The 27,259-nt window shown below is 46.9% G+C and overlaps 1 protein-coding gene across 1 annotated transcript in view; it reads left to right on the forward strand.

Moving 5' to 3' along the window:
• The window catches only part of USH2A (usherin), a 1,244,521-nt gene that overhangs the window by 1,177,436 nt on the left and 39,826 nt on the right, over positions 1-27,259 (forward strand). The window contains exons 65-66 of the mRNA XM_060246775.1: positions 13,693-13,902; positions 25,815-26,053. Coding sequence (XP_060102758.1) covers positions 13,693-13,902; positions 25,815-26,053 — 449 coding nt within the window. The remainder of the gene's footprint in view (positions 1-13,692; positions 13,903-25,814; positions 26,054-27,259) is intronic.

The following is a 27,259-nucleotide window of genomic DNA, read 5'->3' on the forward strand; positions in this document are numbered from 1 at the left end:
TTTTTGGGTAAGGTTATTGAACAGGCGGTGGCAACTCAGTTACAAGGGTTCCTGGATGACACTTCTGCACTGGATCCGTTCCAGTCCGGCTTTCATCCAGGTCATGGGACGGAGACAGTTTTGGTTGCCCTCATGGATGACCTCCTGTGACATCTGGATCAAGGCGGCTCAGCGGTGCTGTTGTTGTTAGATCTTTCAGTTGCATTTGACACGGTTGACCACCAGCTACTGTCTAGCCACCTCGCCAACATGGGGATTCGGGGGTCTGCCTTGCAATGGCTGGCCTCTTTCCTCCAAAGTCAAGGACAAAGGGTGGTGATAGGGGAAGAATCGTCCCAGAGGCACCCACTCATATGTGGTGTGCCGCAAGGGGCAGTTCTGTCCCCGATGTTGTTTAACATCTACATGCGCCCCTTGCCCGGATTGTCAGGAGGTATGGACTGGGGTGTCACCAATATGCAGATGACACCCAGTTCTATCTATTGATGGGTGGCCGATCTGGCTGCGTCCCAGACAACTTAGACCTGGCATTACAAGATGTGACATCTTGGCTCAGGCTGAGTTGACTGAAGTTGAATACGATGAAGACTTCTATCTGAGCCGCGGTGGCCCAGGAAGGGAGATCCCCTTGCCAGCTTTTGATGGGGTGCCACTAATTTCAGCCCCAAAGATCAAGAGCCTGGGAGTGCTCCTGGAGTCCTCCTTGTCTATGGAGGCCCAGGTAGCAACCACTGTCAAGTCTGCCTTTTTCCATCTGCGGCGGGTACAACAGTTGACCCCTTTTCTGGAGCACTGCAACTTAGCAATGGTGATCCATGCTACAGTCACCTGTAATGCCCTCTACATGGGGCTGCCCTTGACTCTGACTCAGAGACTACAGCTAGTGCAGAATGCTGCAGCACGGTTGTATATGGGACTCCCGAGATGGGAGCACATTCAACCAGTGCTGAAAGAGCTGCACTGGCTGCCTATTGTGTTCCGAGTCCGTTTCAAAGTCCTGCTATTGATCTTTAAAGCCCTATATGGCCGAGGACCTGTCTATCTAAGGGACCGCCTTTCCCCATACGTTCTCCAGAGAGCACTGCATTCAGGAACTAAAAATCTATTGTTCATCCCTGGACCAAGGGAGGCCAGACTGGGCTTTACATGGGCCAGGGCCTTCTCACTGGCAGCACCAATGCTGTGGAATGCACTCCCTGAGGCCATAAGAGCTCTGAGAGATCTTTCCCAATTCCACAGAGCTTGTAAAACTGAACTTTTTAAACAGGCCTATAACAACTAGGGGAGAAGGCTGCCCCTTTTATGCTACTGGTCAACTCCACCAGGAGGACCACCAACAGATTATTTATTTATTTATTTATTTATTATACATTTATATCCCGCCCTCTCCGCAAGCGGACTCAGGGCGGCTTACAACATCATAAAAACAATCAATTCAGTAAAACATATAAAACCATAATTTACTTATCAATTTAAAAACTATCTGCGCTGTCTCAGTCCAGTGTGGCGGTATTGGCTTCTGACTATGATCGCCAGCTTCTGTAGGATGTCCGGTGGCAGCCCATTTTCAATCAACCAGAAAAGCCTGTTTAAATAGTTCGGTCATACAGGCCCTGCGGAACACCGACAAATCCCGCAGGGCCCTTATAGCTTCTGGGAGGGTGTTCCAAAGTTCTGGTGCTGCCACCAAGAAAGCCCTGGATCTTGTTGTGCATAGCTTGGCTTCTTTTGGGCCAGGGGCAGACAGCAGATTTTTTGTCCCTGATCACAGTGCTCGCTGGGGGATATATGGGGAAAGGCGGTCCCGTAGATAGGCAGGTCCCTGACCATAAAGGGCTTTAAAGGTTAATACCAACACCTTGAAGCGAACTCAGAACACAACAGGCAACCAGTGCAGCTCTCTCAGCACTGGCTGAATGTGCTCCCGTCGTGGTAGCCCCATTAACAGCCATGCCGCAGCGTTCTGCACTAGTTGTAGTCTCCGGGTTAGCCTCAGGGGTAGCCCCATGTAGAGAGCATTACAGCATTACAGTGATCTATTCTTGAGGTGACCGTAGAATGGATTACCGTCGCTAGGTCGCTGCGCTCCAGGTAAGGGGCCAGCTGCCGTGCTTGCCGGAGGTGGAAAAAGGCAGATCTAACGGTGGCTGCCACCTGAGCCTTCATTGTAAGGGAGGACTCAAGGAGCACGCCTAAGCTCTTGACCTTGGGGACCGGTATCAGTGGCACCCCGTCAAGGGCTGGCAGCTGGATCTCAATCCCCGGACCGCCCCGACCCAGGTAGAGAACCTCCGTCTTCGTCGGATTCAATTTCAGCCGACTCAGTCTGAGCCAAGAGGCCACGGCTTGTAATGCCAGGTCTAGATTTTCCAGGGTACAGTCAGACTGGCCACCCATCAATAGGTAGAGCTGGGTGTCATCCACATATTGATGGCAACCCAGTCCATACCTCCTGACAATCTGGGCAAGGGGGCGCATATAGATATTAAATAGCATCGGGGATAGGACCGCTCCCTGCGGCACCCCACAACTAAGGGAGTGCCTCTGGGATGCTTCCTCCCCTATCACCACCCTTTGTCCCCGATCTTGGAGAAAGGAAGTCAGCCACTGCAAGGCAGATCCCTGAATCCCCACATCGGTAAGGCGGTCAGTCAGTAGCTGGTGGTCAACCGTATCAAAAGCGGCTGACAGATCTGATAACAGCAGCACTGCAGAGCCGCCCTGATCCAGATGTCGCATAAGATCATGCATGAGGGCGACCAGAACTGTCTCCGTCCCGTGACCTGGCCGGAAGCCGGACTGGAATGGATCCAGTGCGGAAGTGTCCTCCAGGAATCCCTGCAGCTGAGTCGCCACCGCCCACTCTATGACCTTACCCAGAAAGGGAAGGTTTGACACTGGCCGATAGTTCGCCAATGTGGCCGGGTCTGCTGATGGTTTTTTTAAGAGGGGACGGACCACTGCCTCTTTAAGAGGTGTGGGAAAGATCCCTTCAATCAGGGACCTGTTGATGATGTCCTGTAGTGGTTCACGTAGCCACGTTTGGCTAGCCTTTATAAGCCAAGACGGGCACGGATCTAACCTACAGGTCGTAGGGCGTACAGCTGCAAGGATCCTGTCGACTTCCTCCAGACTGAGTGGACTGAAGGAATCCAGAATTGAACCAGAAGACGTGCCTGGTGCCCCAAGTTCATCTACTGTATTAATTATGGCGGGTAGGTCGTGTCGGAGTGACGAGACCTTATCTGCGAAATAGCTCGCAAAAGCCTCACAGCCTATTTCCAGTTCTCTACTATTTTGTTTGCCCTGCGGCAATTCTGTTAATAACCGAATTATACTAAACAATTGTGCTGGGCACGAGGTCGCAGATGCGATTCTGGATGCAAAGTGTTCCTTCTTTGCAGTCCGAATAGCCATCTCATAGGCCCTCATAAATGACCTATATAATGTTCTCGTAGCTTCGTCACGAGCGCGGCGCCATTGTCTCTTTAGTCGTCTTAGTCGTTTCATCGATCGCAGCTCCGGGGTATACCATGGAGCGGATCGTGATCGAGGATGAAGAGGACGTCTGGGGGCGATTTCGTCGATGGCCTCGGAGAGCCGGTTGTTCCAGGTCTCCACTAGTCCATCCAACGAGTCGCCGGTAGGCCAAGGGTCCTGCATAGCCATCTGAAGCCGCAATGGGTCCATCTGACTACGCAGGCGAGCCAAAATCTGCTCACCGCCTAAACGGGACAGGGGTGGTATGTCCACACGGGCCTTCAGGACCTGGTGGTCAGACCATGGCACTGCCTCAGCAGATATCTGGCCCACTGTTACTCCCGCCGCAAAGATCAGGTCTAGTGTGTGCCCAGCCTGGTGTGTGGGCGCTGTTATATATTGGGAAAGTCCCAGTGCTGCCATGGAAAGCACTAGGTCCGTCGCGCGAGTGGAAGCTGCGTCCTCAGCATGGACATTGAAGTCACCCAAGACTATAAGTCGAGGGTGCTCCAATGCCCAGCCTGTTACAGCCTCCATCAAGGACGGCAGGGCACTGGCTGGTGCGTTAGGCGGACGGTACACCAGCCAGATTGCCAAACTCTCCCCAACATCCCACTCCAGGCCCACACACTCCACGCCCTTGATCTCTGGTGGCGGAAGTATCCAGAAGGAGCAATCCTCCCGCATGAAAAAGGCCACCCCTCCCCCCCGCCCGCTAATCCGGGCCTGGTGAAGGATGGAGAACCCAGGCGGGGCTACTTGGGAGAGAGCAACTGTCTCCCCCTCCCGCACCCAGGTGTCCATCACGCAAGCCAGGTCCATGTCCTGCCTGATGAAAAATTCTTGCAGGACTGAGGTTTTATTATTTATGGACCTGGCGTTGCACATCACCAGGGACGAAGGCGAGTGTCTCCACTTGGCCATCCCACTTGCCATCCTTGGGATGGGACACAGGCTGGAAGGGGGGCGAGCCCTCTTGTGTCTCATACTCCTTCCGTTCACATTCTGCCTGCTCCCACCGCTGTACTTTCCCCTCCCCAGGAGCACTGGATAAATTGTATACTCTGTATAGCATCAATTCTTTGTTTTAAATTGTTTTAAATTATAATTGACTGTCTTATTGTTTTATATTTGAAATGGAGATGTTGGTTTTTATATGATTGTTAGCCGCCCTGAGTCCGTTTGGAATGGGTGGGATATAAATGGAAAGTAAATAAATAAAAACAGTTTAAAGCTACTAAGAGAAGAAAAGAGATACTCAGAAACAAGAAATGCAAGTCAGTGCAAATTTTAGTTTAGGTATATTATAGCAGAGAGAATCCCCTGTATTTCACTTGAGTTTCCTTGCAAACGAGTGAGACATTCTGTATTACAGCACTTTCACATAAAGACTTTTGCCCTACTAGTGTAACTAATATCTGCAATATATAAAGCGCCTGTGGCAGTCCTGGTGCCAAAGACTATGGCAATAGTGCACGTCATACAGTCATAATTAAGGAACAGAAATGGTTTTGCCAACCTATGTATGGTAGATAGTTCATGCTTGTCCCCTATTTCTTGCTTAACGTAATCATCACTTGGGGAAAGTCAGTTGTGCAGAAGTGTCCTTGATAACTGAGCATAACTGAGATGATGGAGAAAAAAAACATTTGCAACAGGATTACTATTTCTTATTTGTTCAGATCCTTTACTTTTCATCTTTTCAGGTATGAATAACATTTATCTTCAAAAAAGGCTATTCATAAAACAAACACAGTCCCTGAAATGAACATGGGTGGTAAAATCACAACCTTTATTTATAGCAAAGATTACAGTGATACAAAATGTTTTCTTCATCTTCTGGCAATTGGCCTGTTGGACTTCATGAGACATGTTAGGAATACTTTACATAGATTAGGGACATTACACCACTTGGATTTTACTAGCTGCTGTTCCCTTTACATTAGTGATGCAGTAGCAGTGTAGCTTTGATTCTGGGGTTGCAGTGGAACCTGGGAACATGTGGATCACAGTGTCTCCTGCAACTGCTATAAACCTCTGCAGCTCACCTGAAGTTTTCAGGATTTAGAATAAAAGGGAGTTGTGGTTATTTTACATTTTAAGTGAAATGCAGAGTTTTGCCTTCCCCAAAAGTAGAAAAGATCATAGAAGGGAATGTTTTACTGCACTGAGAACAGCTCAACATGAAAGCTTACTAAGGAATACGTAATATGAAAAATCACACTGACAGTCCTCTCGTATTGCCATTTAGATCTATCATTCTGATTGATCACTGTGTGTTTCGTTATTATTGAGTCTAATTTAACCCTATACTCTCACACATCCATCTACTCCATCTATTGTACCTGACATTCTACAAATTACTTACTCATGCAAATGATGACCTAAGTCAACCTTTTATGGTATTCGTGTTTAATTATATAAATGGTATCTGATAAATAAGATTATACATCCTTCCATATGTTTATCCCCTCCTTGATGAAAGTGAAATTTAATTTTCATGCAGATTTGTTGGAGGTTGTGTTTAATAAGTGCTGAGTTTTCTATAGTGTGCAGATCACCTGGTTTTGGGAAGCTGACAAAAATAAAATCAGTGGGCACAGTTCACAGAGATGAGCAGTTTTTAATCAGGCCCTGTATCATGGCATCCTACAACTGAAGCCCACTCTTGTTTGTACTGATAACGACAAAATGAATGCACTGGCAAAAGTAATATGAATAATACAGGAGATGTTAACTTAAGTGCTTTTTTCAAGGGGATCTCTTTATATTCAGTAAAGTTAATGTTACTATATGATCAATTGCACTGATTCCATTAAGACACAGATGCCGTTTGAAAACAATATTGCATTCAGTTGCTAAAGCCTTGTCCCCCACTGACTGAATAGGAGCAAATTAGTAATAAGGTGGTTTTGCTTTTTTATTTTCCAGATTTGTATGCCATCTGTCAATACCAGTTTTCTAAGTGGTATTGTACCATTAAAGTGACATGATTTATAATAATTTAAAACAAACATAAAAATCCATAAAACAAACCTAGGAGCTGGGGTCAAACAAGTCTCCTTCTCAAAACCCTGGTGCAGAAAAGTGGAAAAAATGGTCAGTGCTCTAACTAAAAGAGGCAAGCCAAGGCATGGGGCTTCATGAAAGCTCACAAGAGATCGTGACACAGTGGTAGGGCAAGTGCTTTGAATCCAAAGGGTCCAGAGTTCAGTTCTGCTCCTTGTTTGGAACTGTAGACTGCATGAGCTCCCTTACCCTGAAACTAGTTGCTCCAGTCCCTGTGCCTTCTTGCTGATAAATGAACATCTCCAGGAAAGAGGGAAAACAGGAGCTTTCAGAGAGACAGATGTAATTGAGAAGGGATGAAAAAAGATGGTAGAGGGAGACAGAGAGAGAATCAGGCAGCCATGAAGAGCAGTAGTTAGGTCTAAATTGGGATGATATTGGGTGGTTGGAACTAGATGAAAAGCTTCAATGGGAGAACAGAAGTAGGAGAGATACTGGCAGCTGGGTTGGATTAGCAGAGGAAGGGGAAGCATAATGAAGGAGACATAGAAAGATGGCTTGAGGGAAAGAGATATTCAAGCGGGAGGGGGAGAAAGAGAGGAGGGAGACTAAAATTTGTGGAAGAGATGGGGGGGGGAGATAAATGATATATGACTTGAAACTGAAGAGTGAGCTTGGTGCAAGTGCAGCTGTGTAGTGGTGGAAGGTAGTTTTGGGGTCTCTCTCTCGGCTTGGCTTCGCGAACGAAGATTTAAGAAGGGTGCAATAGTCCACGTTTGCTGCAGGCTCGCTGGTGGCTGACAAGACCAATGTGGGACAGGCAGGTCCGGCCACAGCGGCTGCAGGGAAAAGTCTGATTTAGGGTTGGTCCTGTAGCAGTGCGATTCTTCCTCAATCTCCTTTTGCCCTCAAGACCAGCTATGCGTGTGTTCTCAAAGGAAGAGACAGCCTGGTGGATGGTGTGCCTCCATGCTTTGCGATCTGAGGCTAGGTCAGACCACTGGTGATGGTTGATGTGACAGATGCTAAGGGATTTCTTCAAGGAGTCCTTGTACCTCTTCTTTGGTGCCCCTCTATTTCGATGGCCGGTGGAGAGTTCGCCATACAGGGCAATCTTGGGAAGGCGGTGGTTTTCCATCCTAGAAATATGCCCTGCCCAGCGCAGCTGCGTCTTCAACAGCAGTGCCTCGATGCTGGTAACCTCTGCCCGCTTGAGGACTTCAGTGTTGGTCACAAAGTCACTCCAGTGGATGTTGAGGATGGTGCGAAGGCAGCGCTGATGAAAGCGCTCAAGGAGTCGCAGGTGATGACGGTATAAAACCCACGATTCGGAGCCATAGATGAGGGTTGTCATCACAACCGCTTTGTAAACATTGCTCTTTGTGCCTTTTTTCAGATGCTTGTTGCTCCACACTCTTTTGTGCAGTCGGCCAAATGCACGGTTTGCCTTTGCCAGCCTGTTGTCAATCTCCTTGTCGATCTTGGCATCTGAGGAGATGATGCACCCCAGGTAGCTGTACTGCTGGACTGTCTTCAGAACTGATTCACCCACAGTGATGCAGGGAGGGTGATAATCTTCCTGGGGTGCAGGCTGGTGGAGAACTTCTGTCTTCTTCAGACTAACTTCTAGGCCGAATAGCTTGGCAGCCTCTGCAAAGCAGGACGTCATATGCTGCAGAGCTGATACCGAGTGGGAGACGAGTGCAGCATCGTCAGCAAACAGTAGCTCTCGGATGAGTTTTTCCATTGTCTTGGAGTGTGCCTTTAGTCGCCTCAGGTTGAACAGGCTGCCATCGGTGCGATAGCGGATGTAGACACCATCGTCCTCATCTAGATCTACTGCGGCTCTTTGAAGCATCATGCTAAAGAAGATCGTAAAGAGAGTTGGAGCGAGAACGCAGCCTTGCTTTACACCTGTGCCTATTGGGAAGGGCTCCGAGAGGTCGTTGCAGTGTCTGACTTGGCCTCGCTGGTCTTCGTGTAGCTGGATGATCATGCTGAGGAACCTTGGGGGACATCCTAAACGTTCCAAGATTTGCCACAGGCCTTTCCTGCTAACGGTATCGAAAGCTTTGGTAAGGTCGACAAAAGTCACATACAGACCCTTGTTCTGTTCCCTGCATTTCTCTTGGAGCTGCCTGAGAACAAATACCATGTCGGTGGTGCTCCTGTTAGCTCTGAAGCCGCACTGGCTCTCTGGGAGCAGTTCTTCTGCAATGGTGGGCACCAGTCTGTTCAGGAGTATTCTGGCAAGGATTTTGCCTGCGATGGAGAGCAGGGTTATCCCCTGGTAGTTGGAGCAGTCTGACTTTTCCCCTTTGTTCTTGTATAGGGTGATGATGATTGCATCGCGAAAGTCCTGTGGTAATTTGCCTTGTTCCCAGCAGGTGACAAGTACTTTGTGAAGTGAGCTATGTAGTACTGTGCCCCCATGCTTCCAGATCTCTGGTGGAATTCCATCAACTCCTGCTGCCTTGCCACTTTTCAGTTGCTTGATGGCTTTAACAGTCTCTTCTAGGGTGGGGATCTCATCCAACTCTGTTTTCACCGGTTGAAGTGGGGTGAGGTGGATTGCTGAATCTTGAACTACGCGGTTGGCACTGAAGAGAACCTGAAAATACTTCGACCACCGGTTCAGTATGGATGCCTTGTCTGTGAGGAGCACTTGGCCGTCTGCACTATGCAAGGGACTCTGAGCCTGATATGATGGACCATATACTGCCTTCAGGGCTTCGTAGAACCCTCTTAAATCACCAGTGTCTGCACACAGCTGGGTTCTCTCTGCAAGCTTGGTCCACCACTCGTTCTGAATGTCTCGAAGCTTGCGCTGGAGGTTGCTACATGCAGCGCGAAAGGTTGCTTTTTTCCCAGGACAGGAGGGCTGAGCAAGATGTGCTTGGTAGGCAGATCTCTTTTTTGCCAGTAATTCTTGGATCTCTTGATTGTTCTCATCAAACCAGTCCTTGTTCTTCCTTGTGGAGAACCCGAGGACTTCTTCAGAGATCTGCAGGACGGTAGTTTTTAGGTGTTCCCAGAGTGCTTCTGGAGAAGGGTCTATGGGGCAACTGAGGTCCTCAATTCTTGACTGGAGTTTTGCCTGGAAGGCAGCTTTAACTTCGGCTGACTGGAGGCTGCCAACCTGAAACTTCCTTTGAGGGATACCTCCTCTCCTGGGGGTGGGTTTAAAGTGAAGACGGAGATTGCAGCGTACAAGACGATGATCCGTATGACATTCTGCGCTGGGCATTACTCGGGTGTGTAAGACATCTCGAAGGTCTCTCTGGCGCACCAGAATGTAGTCGATAAGGTGCCAATGCTTGGACCGTGGGTGCATCCAGGTTGTCTTCAGACTGTTCTTCTGCTGGAAGATAGTGTTGGTGATGGTGAGCTGGTGCTCCATGCAGAATTCTAGCAGGAGGCGCCCGTTGTCATTGCAGTTGCCAATGCCGTGTTTGCCAAGTACTCCTTTCCAGGCTTCCGAGTCTTTACCTACTCTGGCATTGAAGTCGCCAAGGATGATCACCTTGTCCTCTGTAGGGGTCTTCCGTATGAGGTTGCGTAGATCAGCATAGAACTTGTTCTTTTCTGCAGGATCTGCTTGAAGGGTTGGGGCATACACACTGAAGAGTGTTGCATGCTGCTTGTTTTGAAGTGGGAGGCGCATGGACATGATGCGATCTGAGTGACCTGTTGGAAGGTTTTCGAGTTTGGAGGCAATGGAGTTCCTGACCATGAAGCCAACGCCAGAAAGGCAGCTCTCAGCCTTTGACTTACCCGACCAGTAGAGGGTATAGCCAGCACCGTGTTCTTGAAGACTACCTTCCTCAGGGAAACGGACCTCACTGAGAGCTGCTATGTCGATATTCAACCTGAGAAGTTCGTGGGCAACTAGAGCAGAGCGTCGTTCAGGGCGACCACTGCCTACTGTGTCAAGCATGGTTCTGATGTTCCAACACGCAAGCTTTAGTCTTTGCACACTTTGTGAGGCAGGTGCATGCCTTTTCTTTGTTGTTATTTTTCGACCGCAAGTAAGGATGCCCGTTGACCGCGGCTAGCCAACTGGGGTGGGGGAGACGAGCTTTGTTTAGGCCACCTTTTCTAGGCCCCTCTCCGTGTGGAGCAAGCAGTGCTGTCCCTAGATAAGGCTGCTTGGTCGTTCAGGGTGCTGCCGAAAGATGCTTTCGTCTCCGGGTTAGCATCAGGCGACCAATATCCTGAACCGCCTACATGCAGGATCGGGACTGCGGCTTCCAGTGGCACCTTCCACCTGCCGTTTCGCCTCTTGCCTATCGCTGCAGGACTTGATGCGTTGTGGGTTGTGTGTGTGGATATGCCCTTCAGGCCTGCGCAGAGGAATTTTTTAGGTGAAGCGCAGTGTGCGCGGTACTGGCTCCACCCTTTCACCTGGGGGTCATCTGCCATGGCCCAGTAAGCCGGGACGCCGGCAGTGAGTCCTCCAGGTGGTAGGTGTTACATTAATGAGCTCTATCTGCCCGGGTTTGATGTTAGAGTTTTCCTTCTCTTAGGCTGACGAAGTTGGTGGGCCCAGCCTGCCCATCCGGTTATACCGCCGGACAATTCGGTCGCACCATGACGTAGCAAACTCTGTGAAAACGGGGGGGACCAGCGAGAAGGTGTTGCTACGGATGCAGTAATGCAGGAGAGGCCATTGCAGTGACCATCTGCCAGGCATAGCCAGACAGTGACCACGCGGCGTTCACTACACCGGGAGAGGAGAGGCTATGTATTGCGCATACACTTTCCCTGGGGGGGTAGGATTCCCAGAGGGAGCCCACCCCCCACCACCACCCCAGTTTTGGGGTAGACTGAAAGCAATTTGCTATGCTAATCTGTGACAGGATATTATCCTATTTTTGCTGATTAACTCAGGAAGGCTGCTTGGTTGCCCTGACTGATCATTGCTTGTTCTTTTGGATATTTGCTACAAAAAAAAAGCACTAGCCATTATGTTTGATTTAAAGGGACCTCATAGTCACAAGATAAACCAAGTGTTTCAAAACATGCAGCCCCTGGGATGCATTTGACCACACAGGGTTCAAATCTGGCCCCCAGGGCAACCTCCTCCTGCTTGCTTTTCCAGGGCTGCTGCTTTCCTTGCTTTCCCCAGCTCTCTCCATGGTTCTTCACTTCCTGCCTCTTGCCTCTCTCCCCCTCCCTCACTCTCACTCCTTCTCACACACAAAGGGACACAGAGACCTCTGTGGTTGTTTCATGTGGGCAGCACCGACCCGTGGGTGCATGACACCTCAAGCAGGCTCCCCACCCACTGCCGCCCACCCACAGCCGCTGCCCTCCTTCCCTTTGCCTCCCTGCTGAGGCTGGTCCTTATCCCCCCCCCCCCCGCTGCCCTCCTTCCCTTCTCTTTGCCCCCCCCCCCCGCCCTCCTTCCCTTTGCGGCACTGCATGGAAGCACCACGCTTCTTTACCCGCTGGCTGGTCCTTCACCACTGCCCTCCTTCCCAGCTTCGATGCGGCTGGTGCGGTATCTTATCTTTTGAAGAGCCCACTGGAGAAGAATTTGCTCTCACTCCTTCCCAGAATCGGAAGTGAGGGGAAGCGAATGGATTTATATCCCACCCTCCACTCCGAAGAGTCTCAGAGCGGCTCACAATCTCCTTTACCTTCCTCCCCCACAACAGACACCCTGTGAGATGGGTGGGGCTGGAGAGGGCTCTCACAGCAGCTGCCCTTTCAAGGACAACAAGCTATGGCTGACCCAAGGCCATCACAGCAGGTGCAAGTGGAGGAGTGGGGAATCAAACCCGGTTCTCCCAGATAAGAGTCTGCACACTTAACCACTACACCAAACTGGCTCTCCAGTTGTATCGAGGTCAGTAAGGAGCAGCTGCGGCGGGCAGCAATGGAGTGCAGCAGTGGCGTGCGATAGAGCACAAAGGGAAAAGAAGGAGGATGGTGGCGCCAAGGAAGTGAGGGAGGGCGGCTGTGAGGAGGGAGGCAGGCAGGCAAACTAGGCATTTGCCATGGGGGGTAGAGCCCATTTCAGTGTCCCTCACCTCCTGGTGCCCTAGGCAGCCACCTAGTTTGCCTAATGGGCAAGCCGGCCCTGCATGTGCGAGAGACACAAAAACAAGCCTGCCTCTGCCTCTCTCTCTCTGCCTCTCTGCCTTTATCTGAATGGACATGTAATAGACATTGTCATATTCAGAGTTTTGATTCATTCTAATTGAATAGCCTCACTTGCTTCAGTATGCCACTCAATTGCCATGTTAGAATATTGTGGAAATATTAAGATGATCACACCAGTTATATCTCTGATGAAAACAATGCCAGTTAGACAGAAATTTATGCAAATATGTAAATCTTTAAACAAAAGCTAGATGGCCATCTGACAGTGATAAAGATCCTGTGAATTTAGGGGGAGGTATTTGTGAGTTTCCTGCATTGTTCAGGGGGTTCAACTAGATGACCATGGAGGTCCCTTCCAACTCTATGATTCCCCTGGGGACTGAATTAGGCCCCCCCCCAGGCTCCTATCAGACTCTCAAGCAACTGGCTGTCTTCTGCTTCCTCCTCCCTGTCTCTTGCTTCCTTCTGCATCACAGCTTGCTTTGCCAGGCTTGCTCGATCACACAGGAACTACGGAGCAAAGCCTCTATAGTCACCATTGGCTGAGGCTCCTCGGGGAGGAAGGAGGGGAGGGAGAGCTTGCTTTGCCAGGCTCTCTCAATTGCATAGGAGAGCTACTGCACCAAGCCTCTCTTCCTTCTATTGGCTGAGGCTCCTTCCCCTGCTAGTCCCTTGAGGAAGGAAGGAAAGAGCCAGAGCTGCCTTTGCCCAGTTCCCTGGATTCCATAAAAGAATTACAAAGAAAGCACCTTTAAGCTGAACAAGTGTTAATGTTTTAAGCATGTTTTATTTTAAGTATGTTTTACTTAAGCAGCCCTGAGCCTGCTTCGGTGGGGAGGGCGGAGTATAAATTAAAAAATTATTTATTTATTTAAGTTAAAAAAAAAACTTTAATTGTATTTTTGTCCTTTATAAAGTTTATATCTCTGCTACCTAATCTTAAACAGGTACACACATTGCCCGGCCTGACACAGCCAGGCCCAGCAAGGTCTCATTTATGTCTGATCTGGCCTCATGACAAATGAGTTTGACACCCCTGCTTTAGGGCTTTCTGATAATTTCACAGCTTGAATGTAGTTCTTTTGTGTTTTTCAGGTTTGGTCAGTTAACTCTGCAGGCCGGGCTGCTAGCAGTTGGACTCGAAGCAGAACAGGCCCGGCCCCTCCTCAAGGCCTTCATGCACCTCGGTTTGGTAAAGTGGCTTCAACCTTAGCCGTGGTGAACATCAGTCCTCCACTTAAGCCAAATGGAATAGTCAGTCTCTACAGGCTATTTTCTAAAAACACTAAAGGGAATGATGTAGTGGTGAGTAGAGAGTGTGTGTATGTCTATGTTCTGGATGGATGGATGGATGGATGGATGGATGGATGGATGGATGGATGGATGGATGGATGGACGGACGGACGGACGGATGGATGGATGGACGGACAGATAGATAGATGAGAGAAAAAGAGATGAGAGAGAAAGAGATGAGAGAGAGAGTTGTGCATGTGGACTAAGGTTGTATATAAGTAATGTGGTTCCTGCCTGGCTCATTGGAGCCCCCATTACTGAGCTTGTGGGGGACTCAGGAACAATGGGCAGTAGGATCCAAATCTCTGCTGCCCTGCTCCAATCATGGGCCCCCTGCTGGTTTGACTTATCCAATGGTGTCCTAGCGTGGGAACCTTGAAGTGTATATAGTTGGCCTCATTCCTGGATATAAGTTATATCAGAAGGATAGGGAGGGAAGGGTTGGAGGTGGGGTGGCTCTGTATGTCAGAGAGGGTATACAGTCCAGTAAGACTGAGGTCAGAGAATTAGATTCCCTTCTAAAAATGCTTTGGGTCGAAATAGAGGACCCAAAAGGAAATTTAACTATGGGAGTTTGTTATCGCCCACCAAATCCAAAGATTGAGGACGATTATAATATGATGGAAGGATTAAAGATAGCAGCTAAATGTAAAAACTGTCATAATAGGTGATTTTAACTACCTGCAGATTGATTGGGTAAATATGTGTTCAGGTCGAGAGAAAGAGATTGAGTTTCTAGATGCTCTCAATGACTGTGCTATGGAGCAGATGGTCACAGAACCTACCAGGGGTGGGGCGATCCTGGATTTGGTCCTAAGTAATGCCCAAGACTTGGTGAGAGATGTAAAAGTGATCGCACCGCTTGGGAGCAGTGACCATAACATTATTGATTTCACCATTTGTATAAATAGAGAGTTGCCCCAAAAGACCAGCACAACCACGTTTAACTTTAAAAGGGGTAAATTCTCTGAGATGAGGAGGCATGTGAAGAGGAGACTGAAAGGAAAGGTAAATACAGTCAAAAGCCTTGGGGAAGCTTGGAGGCTATTTAAAACTACAGTCTTAAAAGCTCAGATAAAATATATACCACAAGTTAGGAAAGGCACAAACAGGTATAAGAAAAGGCCTGCATGGTTAACAAACAAAGTAATGGAAGCTGTAAAAGGTAAGAAGGACTCATTTAAGCAGTGGAAAGCTAGTCCAAATGAGATTAATAAAAGGGAACACAGGCTGTGGCAAATCAAATGCAAGACTGTGATCAGGCAGGAAAAAAGGGACTATGAGGAGCATATTGCAAAAAATATAAAGACCAACAATAAAAATATTTTCAAATATATTAGAAGCAGGAAACCAGCCAGGGAGGCAGTGGGGACCTTGGATGACCAAGGGGTCAAAGGATTACTGAAGGAGGATAGGGAAATGGCTGAGAAGCTGAATGCATTTTTTGCCTCTGTCTTCACTATGGAAGATGAGAAGTGTTTGCCTGCTCCAGAACCACTTATTTTGGAAGGGGTGTTGAAAGACCTGAGTCAGATTGAGATGACAAGAGAGGAGGTCCTACAACTGATAGACAAAGTAAAAACTAATGTCACCAGGTCTGGATGGCATACATCCAAGAGTTCTGAAAGAACTCAAAGTTGAACTTGCGATCTCCTGACAACAATATATAATCTTTCATTGAAATCTGCCTTCATTCCTGAGGACTGGAAGGTAGCAGATGTCACCCCCAGATCCGGGAAATTACAAGCCAGTCTTACTTCAATACCGGGAAAGTTGGTAGAAACCATTATCAAGGACAGAATGAGTAGGCACATTGATGAACACGAGTTATTGAGGAAGACTCAGCATGGGTTCTGTAAGGGAAGATCTTGCCTCACTAATCTGTTACATTTCTTTGAGGGGGTGAACAAACATGTGGACAAAGGAGACCTAATAGATGTTGTTTACCTTGACTTCCAGAAAGCTTTTGATAAAGTTCCTCATCAAAGGCTCCTTAAATAAGTTTGAGAGTCATGGAGTAAAAGGACAGGTCCTCTTGTGGATCAAAAACTGTCTAATTAATAGGAAGCAGAGAGTGAGTATAAATGGGCAGTCTTTGCAGTGGAGGACGGTAAGCAGTGGGGTGCTGCAGGACTCAGTACTGGATCCCATGCTCTTTAACTTGTTCATAAATGATTTGGAGTTGGGAGTAAGCAGTGAAGTGGCCAAGTTTGCAAATGACACTAAATTGTTCAGGGTGGTGAGAACCAGAGAGGATTGTGAGGCACTCCAAAGGGGTCTGTTGACGCTGAGTGAGTGGGCGTCAACGTGGCAGATAAGGTTCAATGTGGCCAAGTGCAAAGTAATGCACATTGGGGCCAAAAATTCCAGATGGGGTGTGAACTGGCAGAGACTGACCAAGAGAGAGATCTTGGGGTCATGGTAGATAACTCACTGAAAATGTCAAGACAGTGTGCGTTTGCAATAAAAAAGGCCAACACCATGCTGGGAATTATTAGGAAGGGAATTGAAAACAAATCAGCCAGTATCATAATGCCCCTGTATAAATCGATGGTGCGGTTTCATTTGGAATACTGTGTACAATTCTGGTCACCACACCTCAAAAAGGATATTATTGTATTGGAAAAAGCCCAGAAAAGGGCAACTAGAATGATTAAAGGGTTGGAACACTTTCCCTATGAAGAAAGGTTGAAACGCTTGGGGCTCTTTAGCTTGGAGAAATGTCGACTGCGGGGTGCCATGACAGAGGTTTACAAGATTATGCATGGGATGGAAAAAGTAGAAAAAGAAGTACCTTTCTCCCTTTCTCACAATACAAGAACTCGTGGGCATTCGATGAAATTGTTGAGCAGTCGGGTTAAAACTAATAAAAGGAAGTATTTCTTCACCCAAAGGGTGATTAACATGTGGAATTCACTGCCACAGGAGGTGTTGGCGGCTACAAGCACAGCCAGCTTCAAGAGGGGGTTAGATAAAAATATGGAGCAGAGGTCCATCAGTGGCTATTAGCCGCAGTGTGTATATATTTATGTGTGTGTGTGTGTGTGTGTGTGTATATATATATATATATATATATATATATATATATATATATATATATATATATATATATATATATATATATATATATATATATATATATAATGTTTCTGGCCACTGTGTTGGACTGGATGGGCCACTGGCCTGATCCAACATTGCTTCTCTTATGTTCTTATTGGCCCAGTTCATCAGTCTTAGAGTTCAGCCTCTACCATGCTGTACTTAATAAAAGAGCTATGATCACAGCAACTGCGTCTCTTCCTTGCATTGAAACCACTATGTTATAGTGGCGATGGTGGGATCCTGGTGAGCGAAGAGCCCCAGCACCGCACCATGCATCGCTGCTCTCCACATCTAGTTCTTTGCATCACATCGCATCGTCACTGCTGAACAACATGGCTATCGCTCCAGGAACACTGCCCGAGTTTGACGCAGCTTATCCCGAGCTGTGGGAATCCTGGGTCAAACAACTAAAGTACTACTTAGTGGCCCAGAAGAAACTGGGAAGAGGACCAGGAGATGAAAAAGCCATCCTGCTTAGTACCTGCGGTCAGGCCCGTATCCATGGAGGAGTTGGGGGGCGGCTGCTCCATCCAACCCCCCATTCCACTTGTATGCCCCCCTGGCAGCCCACTCTCCCCACACTCTCATGGCCCCCACTCTCTCCACCACCACTGCTCTGGCAACCCCGTGCTTCCTGCCGCAGCCAACACGCACCAGCTTCCACCTCTGACAGTGTCGGACTCAGCTCAAGCTGCAATGAACGACACCCCCATGACACCCGCCTCCACATGCATCGGAGCTAGTGACATCCAGGGTCTGCGCTAGCTGCGGGAAGTTCCACAAACAAAGATCGTGCAAATTTAGGGACGCCATCTACCACCAGTGTGAGAAGACGGGCCACCTGGCCTGGGTCTGCCATTCCAAGTTTTCCCATTCCATGGCCCAATGCCAAAATGGCCAACACCATGAGGCCACCATCATATAGGAGCTGCGCTCCCTCATCTCATCCACCAGCCAGGTATGCCAGTTATCAGTGCCCTCACCAGACAAGCTAGAAACAACCATGTTCATTGAGGGTGCACCATGTAGAATGGAGACAGACTTGGGAGCTACCTTTATGGTCATATCAGCCTAGACTCTTAAACAACTTTGCCCCGGGGGGGACCCCATTTGCACCCCTCACTGATAGTTGTTCAGGACTTCCAGAAACAGGAGGTTGCTGTGCACGGGGTCGGATTTCTCAGGGTCAAATATGGACTGTATAAGGGAATCCTGCCACTGCTAGTTGTTGCAGAAAACCTCGTAAACTTACTGGGCCAGTCGTGGTTTGGTCCACTGAGAATCTACATGACGGGCTTCCATCTGGCTCTCACAGGCATGGACTTCCAATGCATCTGTGTGGCATTTCCATCTATGTTCGATTAGCTTCTGGGATCATACACAGTGGCTCCCATGTCCCTACAGCTAAACCCAGCAGTGTAGTCCATAAGGATCAAGGCCAGAGGCATCCCTTCGCCTTAAAACCAAAAACTGAGGAGGAGCTCGACCACCTCGTTGCACAAGGGGTCTTAGAGCCGGTGGCCAATGCACAGTGGGAGACCCCGTCATGACCGCCGTGAAGCCCAACGGCAGTGTACGCATCTGCGCGGACTACAAATGCACCATAAATAAGGCACTGCAGGACCATGCCTATCCAGTCCCTGTAGTCAGACATGTCTTGGCCTTCCTAGTGGGGGCCAAAATTTTTGGAAAATTGTATTTGGCTCAGGCCTACCAACAGCTTCCCATGGACAATGCCATAGCGGAAGCGCAGACCATTGTCATGCATAGGGGCGCAGACCATTGTCATGCATAGGGGCATAGGGGTCAAGCACCTGCAGTTTGGGGTCAGCATAGCCCCGGGGGGGGGAGTTCAGAACTTAATGGGCACTCTCTTAAAAGGCATTCCCGGAGTCCAGCCATTCTTTGATGATGTGCTGATCACCGCTGCCACTGAGGAAAAGTTCGCCTTCTGCCTCCACACTGTGCTCCAATGCTTTGATTCAGCCGGGCTTCTTGAGGGTTCTACGTATAGACTTTTTGGGCTACAGAGTGGATCTTAGTGGGATACACCTGGCCCAAGATAAGATCAGGGCCAGTCGGGTGGGCCCAGATTTTACAGTTTATGCATCCCGCCAGGAAGAACTTTCAGTCCACAAGGGATTCCTTCTGTGGGGAAGTAAGGTAGTGGTGCCCCCAGACCTGCGCCAGCGAGTACTAACTGCGCTGCACGAAACCCACCCGGGGATTGTGCGGATGAAGGCACTAGCCTACAGCTATGTGTGGTGGCCCGGGATCGATGAGACAACCTGGCAGGCACCACCTCATGCTCCCACACAGCATTGGGAGTCCTCCTGCAACACATGGTCCTGCCTACATCTGGATTTTGCAGGGCCCTTCCAGGGATAGACTTTCTTCCTGATTGTTGACTCGCATTCCAAGTGTCTGGAGGTGATCCCTGTGTTGTTACGTCCTCCCGAGCTGCCATCAGAGCCCTCCACCAGTTTTTTCGCCACCCATGGCCTGCCGGACACCCTCATTTCAGACAATGGGATGACTTTCGCATCAGGTGAGTTCCAAGAATTTTGTGCCCTGAACCTGATAAGACACATCAGGTCAGTCCCTTTCTACCTGGCCACGAACAGTTGAGAGGATGGTGCAGACTACTAAGGAATCGCTCTGCTGCATCATCCAAGGGGACTGGGAGGTCCACCTTGCTAAGTTTCTCTTGGCACAGTATGCTATTCTCTGCACTGCCACCGGCCGCAACCTGGCAGAACTCTTAATGGGCTGGCTGTTGTCCACCTTGTTGGACTGGTTGCACCCAGACCGAGCCCTGGACCAACAGGAGATGCTGGAGGTGCTCCGGGCACCCCACAGGTTTGATACAGGGGATTTGGTCTTTGCAAAGAACTTTGGGGGCGGTCCAGCCTGGATCCTAGCCAGGGTCACCAGGGTTTTAGGGTCAGTCGTGTATGAGGTGACCACGGAAGGCAGGTCCACCCTTAGGCAGCACATAGACCAGCTAAGATCTCGTGCAGCCCTGAGTGATGAGGTTGAGGACTACAGCCCCGACAACCAACCAGTCATTCCGTCTCCTCCACTGACCAAGCCGGCTGAATCAGAGGCTCTGACTCCGGCTCTCCGGGCTGAGCCAGGGGTGACCAAGGACTCTGAATCACTGGCTGAAACTCCAGCATCTCCAGCCCCTCCGCTCACTGCGCCGGAAGAGGTGGCTGCTTCTCCACCTACTCTGGCGCTCAGGCTGTCCACGCAGGAGCACCACAAGCCTGCCTACCTAAGGGACTGTGTCTGCTAAGGCTTGCGAACTAGGTGGAGAGGGATGTTGTGTATGTGGACAAAGGTTGTATATAAGTAATGGGGTTCCTGCTTGGCTCATTGGAGCCTCCATGACTGAGCTTGGGGACTCAGGAACAATAGGCAGTAGGATCCAAATCTTTGCTGCCCTGCTCCAATCACGGGCTCCCTGCTGGTTTGAATGATCGAATGGTGTCCTAGCATGGGAACCTTGAAGTGTATATAGTTGGCCCCGTTGGCCCAGTTCGTCAGTCTTAAAGTTCAGTCTCTACCATGCTGTAAATAAAAGAGCTGTGATCACAGCAACAGCGTCTCTTCCTTGCATTGAACCCACTATATGATAGATTAGATAGACAGACAGATAATGTAGTTTTGATATTTTAGATGTTTTAATGCCTTGAAGTCTGCTGCTTTGGGGACCCTGTTCGTATGGAAGGGCAGTATATAAATGTTTTAAATGCATGAGTAAATAAAATATTTACTGATCAATTTGTCTTTGAGCCAATTAAATACTTGATTTTTAAAATATTACAAGATATTTTTCTTTAGTCATTTTTTCCAGTTACATACCTTAGTGCATATAGTAAATGGGTATAGTTCAGCATTCTAATATTGTTGTTGAATTCACAACATATTATATACTGATGACACAGAACTTCTGTTTTATCACAGGAATTGTGTGGGGCTGGGGAAATTTTATAGGTGCAAGGCTTGAAACAATGACTTGAAAGGACAGATTTTTTTTCAAAGAATTTTAAGTTTATTAATCTTGAATAATACAACAATTGTAGTTTACATTTGGTATGCAGTGAGGAAAGGAAAAAATAAATACATAAATGAAAAGGCATTATACAGTTGTATCTAAAGAAAGTATAAATGCAGTAAATTTACATAAATTATGATGCTGGTAATCATGACAATAAATGGCATTGATAGTTTCTAATAGTGACAAATATTGATCATATTTAGCAAGAAAATTAAGGAATGGGAACCATACAGCCTCCTTGAAGGGACAGATTTGATGAAAAAGTTAATTTTGTATTTTAGGGATTGAGAACATGCTTACATTTTTATACTGATCCCTTTTATCCCTGATTCTGAATGAAAAATCTGTCTACAAGTTATTGAGTTCAGTCATCTGGATGCAAAAATCTGCTTCATAATCAGGTATTTCCTTGGCCCAGCACAGTTGGGGATCTGAATTACAGTCCACTATCTTTGCATAGCTGTTGTCTAGAAAAACACATCTCTTCTACAAAGCATGCTTGGATTGCCTGATATTGGAAGCAAACCAAAGAGGTATTCTACACATTTCAAAGAATGAGAGTGGCACAATAAAGAGGAATAATTCTATAATAATAATAATAATAAAATTTTATTTATACCCGCCCTCCCCACCGAGGCAGGCTCAGGACGGCTTACAGAGTGTGGCAAAAGCCATGTTAAACAATAAAACAATTATACATTTCAGTACCATTTAAAATTACCATTAAATTTACATAATATAAAAATCTAAAATCAATCTAAAATAATCTTATCTTATTGCTAACTCGATTGTTGATGTTAGTGATGGCATGGTGTTCATTTCAGGTTTCATCTTGGAAGGCTAGCCGGAAGAGGGCGGTTTTGCACGCCCTACGGAATTGGCTAATGTCCCGTAGGGCCCGCACCTCTTCCGGCAGCTGATTCCACCATTGGGGTGCTTTTATAGAGAAGGCCTGTTCTCTGGTTATTTTTAGTTTGGCCTCCTTTGGCCCAGGTACTTCCAGAAGGTTTTGTGAGCTGGATCGCAGTGCTCTCTGGGGAACATATGGAGAGAGGCGGTCCCTAAGGTAAACAGGTCCTCGGCCATATAGGGCTTTAAAGGTAATAACCAGCACCTTGTAACGAACTCGGTAAATAACTGGCAGCCAATGCAGTTCCCGCAGCCCAGCCCGCACATGTTCCCACTGAGGTAGGCCCAATAGCAGTCTGGCTGCTGCATTCTGCACTAGCTGCAGCTTCCGGGTTCGGCACAGGGCAGCCCCATGTGGAGGGCATTACAGTAGTCTAGCCTCGAGGTGACCGTTGCATGGGTCACTGTTGCCAGGTCATTGCGCTCCAGGAAGGGAGCCAACTGCCTCGCCCGCCTAAGGTGGAAAAAGGCGGATTTGGCAGTGGCTGCTAATTCTGGAAGAGAAGTTTAAACTCTACTATTTTGCAGGACCGGATCAAGGGGGGGCAGAGGGGGATGCTTGCCACGAGCGCCAACAGAGGGGGGTGTGTGTGCCAAATTGTGTTTGGAGTCCATCGTATTCTATGGGACCATAAGATAGAATGGATCATAAGAGGGTGTCATTTTTTAATTTTGCCTCCCCTCAAAAAACATGTAGATCCGGTCCTTCTATTTTGGAATGTTGCAAAGGCCTTTGACAGAGTAGAATGATCTTATTTGTTTAAAAATAATGAAACCTGTGGGAATTAATGCTACTATAATCTTCTGCATATAGATTATTTACACTAAACCCATAGGAAGGATCCTGGTCAACTTCCATTTTGCTATCCCTTTGGAGAAAAAAGCAAGAATTTTTCTGATTGACACTTTTAGGTCAATCAGTCAAAATCATGGAGATCAATATGTTATTGGAACATGCAGATTAAATTTAAATTACCCTTAAAATACCTGTCACATTCCACCTCCTTGGGTGGCTCCTCCCCTTGGGCAGCTGTCACCACATCTGGGGGATGACCTGTCTTGAGAGGTGGCCAGGAGATCTCAGACTAGGTGGAGGGCTGGGCTACATCACCCTGTCGTCTGCTTGCTGGGTTTCAGTTCAGCTGGCCTTTCTTTCTTGTTCTCTCTGTACTCACAGCCAGATTCCAGCTCCACCATGTACTCCTCCTCAACCCCCTTTCATGATTATCTCTTTATACCCTCCCTGGCTCCCAAGCCCTCCCCCTATTTGCTGATCACTTGGCCCCTCTCCCCTTAATAAGCAGAGATGCCCAGTGAGCGCCGGGTTACCGGGCCCACCATTCACTGCCTGGGCATCCTCAGAGGCCTCACAGCAGGCCCTGTAGGGCCTGCTGTAGTTTGGGAGACCCTAATGCCTGCTGTGCCACGACTGTGATGCCGGTTCCAAGCCTGGCAGGGGTTTCCCAGCCCTGGACCATCCCCTCAGCCTGCTGAGCCTGTGTGGGGGTTGGGTGCTGTTCTGTCCATGCCTGGGGCCTGGCTTGGTGTCTCATCGGGGGGAGCCTGGTTCCAGCACTGTGGTGAGGACCCACCTCTTTTTCACCATTCTGACTGTTGCAGGGTTCTGGAGCAGCCGTCAACTCACTTCCCTCTCTTTGGGGTGGGTATTTGGGGTGTGGGGCCATTGGCTTTAGGGCCGGGGGCAATGGTGGGGGCCGGGGAAGTGGCAGTGAGAGTCCTGGCCAGGAGTGGGTGGGACAATACCAAGACATAATGCTTTCTATAGAACAGCCTTTAGGTTCTCTTTTTAAGTTTTCACAATTAGTAGTTGATCATTGCTTTATTTCTCCTATTATTTAGGGGAGGGATGGTGGCTCAGTGGTAGAGCATCTGTTTGGTAAACAGAAGGTCCCAGTTTCAATCCCTGGAATCTCCAAAAAAGGGTCCAGGCAAGTAGGCATGAAAATCCTCAGCTTGAGACCCTGGAGAGCCACTGCCAGTCTGAGAAGACAATACTGACTTTGATGGACCAAGGGCCTGATTCAGTATAAGGCAGCTTCATATGTTCATATGTAATAGAGATGTTAGAATTATTATCCTCATGTCAGGTACAAAGAATGTACAAAAATAATATTTCAAATTTTTTTTTTCAAAATAAATAGAACACCATTTACTGTTTAATCCTTTTCTTTAAAAAAAAAACAGGTATTTTAAAGGTGAATTATGGAGGACTCCTCCAAAGAATAAATAAAAATGTGGAGGGATGGAGCAGAGTTCAGTTTCTGGCTTGTTCATATTTCCATAATTAAAACAGTCCTTCACTGGGCTAGTTTTCTTATTTTCTTTCTTTTTAGTAAATTCAAAGAAACTCATAAGATAAAAAATATTTTATTAACTTCAGTGAACAATCTAGATTTTTAAAAAATCAAGTTTGTTCCAGAGCATCTATGGCATAATATTTTTCACCTTCATAATCTATGCATTTATAATGTGGCTTCTGAACTTCATTGGCAGGCCAAGTGATTTATTCAGAATAAAAATGAAGTTCAGCTGAAGTTAAAGGATGTGAGAGAAACTAGCAGTTTTATTATCTGTGAGATTCCTATCTGATTACTGTGTTGGAACCCATCGTGGTACCAATGTTTTCAAGTTTTATATAGGACCACAGTTAAATCTATTAAAATTATCCAACTAGGAATTTTTGCTGTTGAATAATCTGAAAGCTTGTTCTTTCTCCAGTGTTGTTGAATTATGATACAAGGGGAGGTAGTTTTATGATACTGTGAGGAAAAGATGTAGGATTCACTTTTTTGAATATACATGAATGAAGACCAAAGATTTTTTTGTATTAGCTGTTCATAAAAGCTCAGTATGAGATTCTGTGTAGCTGGTAATTAATGCCAGAAAGACCTAACAGGATTTTCCATAGTATGTTTGTGATGTAGATTTTTTGTATGCATGATGAGCTTCCCAGCATCCAACAATATTGGACTCAAGCTTTATATTTTCAATATTACTATTAGATCCACTGCTTATATTATTTTGCTATACATGTTGAGAGTATCAAATTTCTCTTAACTCGTTCTTAATAAATCTTCTAGAGTCACCAAGATTGTTTGCACAAGATATTGCAAAAACTATGTGATACCCATAACTAAAGAATAATGATTTAAGCCTTGGAATTACTCCATTTATTAATTAATAGAACAACTACCCAGATTTCATCAAGACTGAAAATATAATTTCTTGCTGTAATTGTAACAATCACAATTCTATTTGTTTTAGTTTTATAAACTACATAGAGAAGTAATTTTAGATTGTATTACACATTTGCATGTTCTGTTTTTGAATCCTCCTGCCTATCAATGGCTGTTTGCACTTTTCAGTGGACTAGCATATCAGTCTGTTTCCTGATATGCTATTTTATTATATGAAGAGAGGGTTCCTCAAGAACATTCAAAAATAAGGTGCTTCCTTGTGTTGAAGGCTGTCCGGGCTATTTAACTGAGTTGTAAGCAGTGTTTCCACTAAGCTGAGTTAGCGTGAGCTACCTCACAGCTTTTTAGCCTCCGGCTCACACATTTTTGTCTAAATTCAGGAAGGATAACCCCAGAGCACAACAATTTATGCAATAACTCACAACTTTAATGCCAGCAGCTGACAACTTTAATACGAGTAGTTCACGAAGTATAATTTTTGCTTACAAGACTCTGCAGCTTAAAGGGAACATTGCTTGTAGTGGTAGAATACTGTACCACAGTTTATCCAGCTGAGGATCCTAGGCCTGATTACGGCTTCATTAATCTGACTTTCTGTTCCCAACCTGATATGCTGTCCTCTTTCTTATCAGTTGTCTGAAGGAACTGCCACCCAGCAAACAATCCATGGGCTTAAGCCATTCACTACCTATTCTGTTGGAGTAGAAGCCTGTACCTGTTTCAATTGCTGCAGCAAAGGACCTGTGGCAGAACTCACCACTCAGCCTGCTCCGCCTTCACAACAGCCACCTCCCTATGTACATTGTGTAACCTCAAGGAATGCTTCTTTTAAATGGGATACACCACAGGAACCCAATGGCATTGTTAGAAGGTAACATTAGAAAGATAACTAAGGATGGTAGAATTAAAGCAATAATAAAATGTATCCTAGTCAAAATGTGCAATTGATTTAAAATGGCTCAGTTCTGTTTAATATGTAACTATTTTATGAGATTTTTTTAAAGCTGGTAATTTTTGCGTTTTTGTTTAGCTTTGTGTTTTTGTTTTATCTGATTAAGTTTTTAATGCTGGGTTTTCAGTTGTTAATAGGGTTGCCTGGTCCCCCATGGTGTCTGTCAGGGAGTGGGGGGTAGGGTTGACAGCCCCAGGCTGGGGGAGACTTAGTGATTTGGAGATGGAGCCTGGGGAGGATAGGAACCTCAATGGGGTACAATGCCATACAGTCTACTCTCAAAAGCATTCATTTTCTGCAGGGGAACTGATCTCTAGTCTGGAGATGTACTGTAATTCTGGTGGATCCCCAGGTCCCACCTGGAAGCTGGCATCCTTAGCTAATGACTTTCATATTTTGTGTGTTATGTTTTACTTTGGAAGATGAGCGGGGTCTCTGGAGAGGGGGGCCACAGATATGTGAATAAATAAATAACATTATCAAGTGGCACCAATAACATGGGAGAAATTCAACGGTGCTTGTTTTAATGACATTTATGAAAATGCCCTGGGTTACAGAGATCAAGAAGGCAACATCAGCTGATACCAAGTAGTTTTATAGCATTGAATCCATGGCACAAAACCAATAGAGCAATGTATAGTCCTGTCAAAGAAGCTTGGAATTTCTGTTGTTACTGAGTGATGGTTGTAACAATGACTGTATCCAGCGTGCCCTTACGTAGATTTGATTGGCAAGAATTCAGCTTTTTATTGGTTTTCCTACATGCAGCTCTGGCTGATGGACTGGCCTGCAAAATCATACGCAGAAAACCTATTTTCCTTGCAAGATTCTCCATCCACCTAGAGATATATATGCAGAAACCTGTCTCCATTTGCATATAGCACCAAAGAAGAATGGGTTGCATAATAGAGATTATCTGCTGATCATCATGATAGAGACCAATAATAAAATCTGAACCAGTAAAGACCATGGACATTGAGTGAGAACTTTACTAATTAAAATTATCCCAAGCCATCAGTATGCATAAATATCATAACAGTTCCAAATCTACACAGAATGATTTATGTTTTTGAGGATCAATAATCATAATCAGAAACCATTTCTGGTTTCTTCCTGTTTGCTTTT

This window comes from Heteronotia binoei, chromosome 1 (genome assembly GCF_032191835.1).
Source record: "Heteronotia binoei isolate CCM8104 ecotype False Entrance Well chromosome 1, APGP_CSIRO_Hbin_v1, whole genome shotgun sequence".
NCBI lineage: Eukaryota > Metazoa > Chordata > Lepidosauria > Squamata > Gekkonidae > Heteronotia > Heteronotia binoei.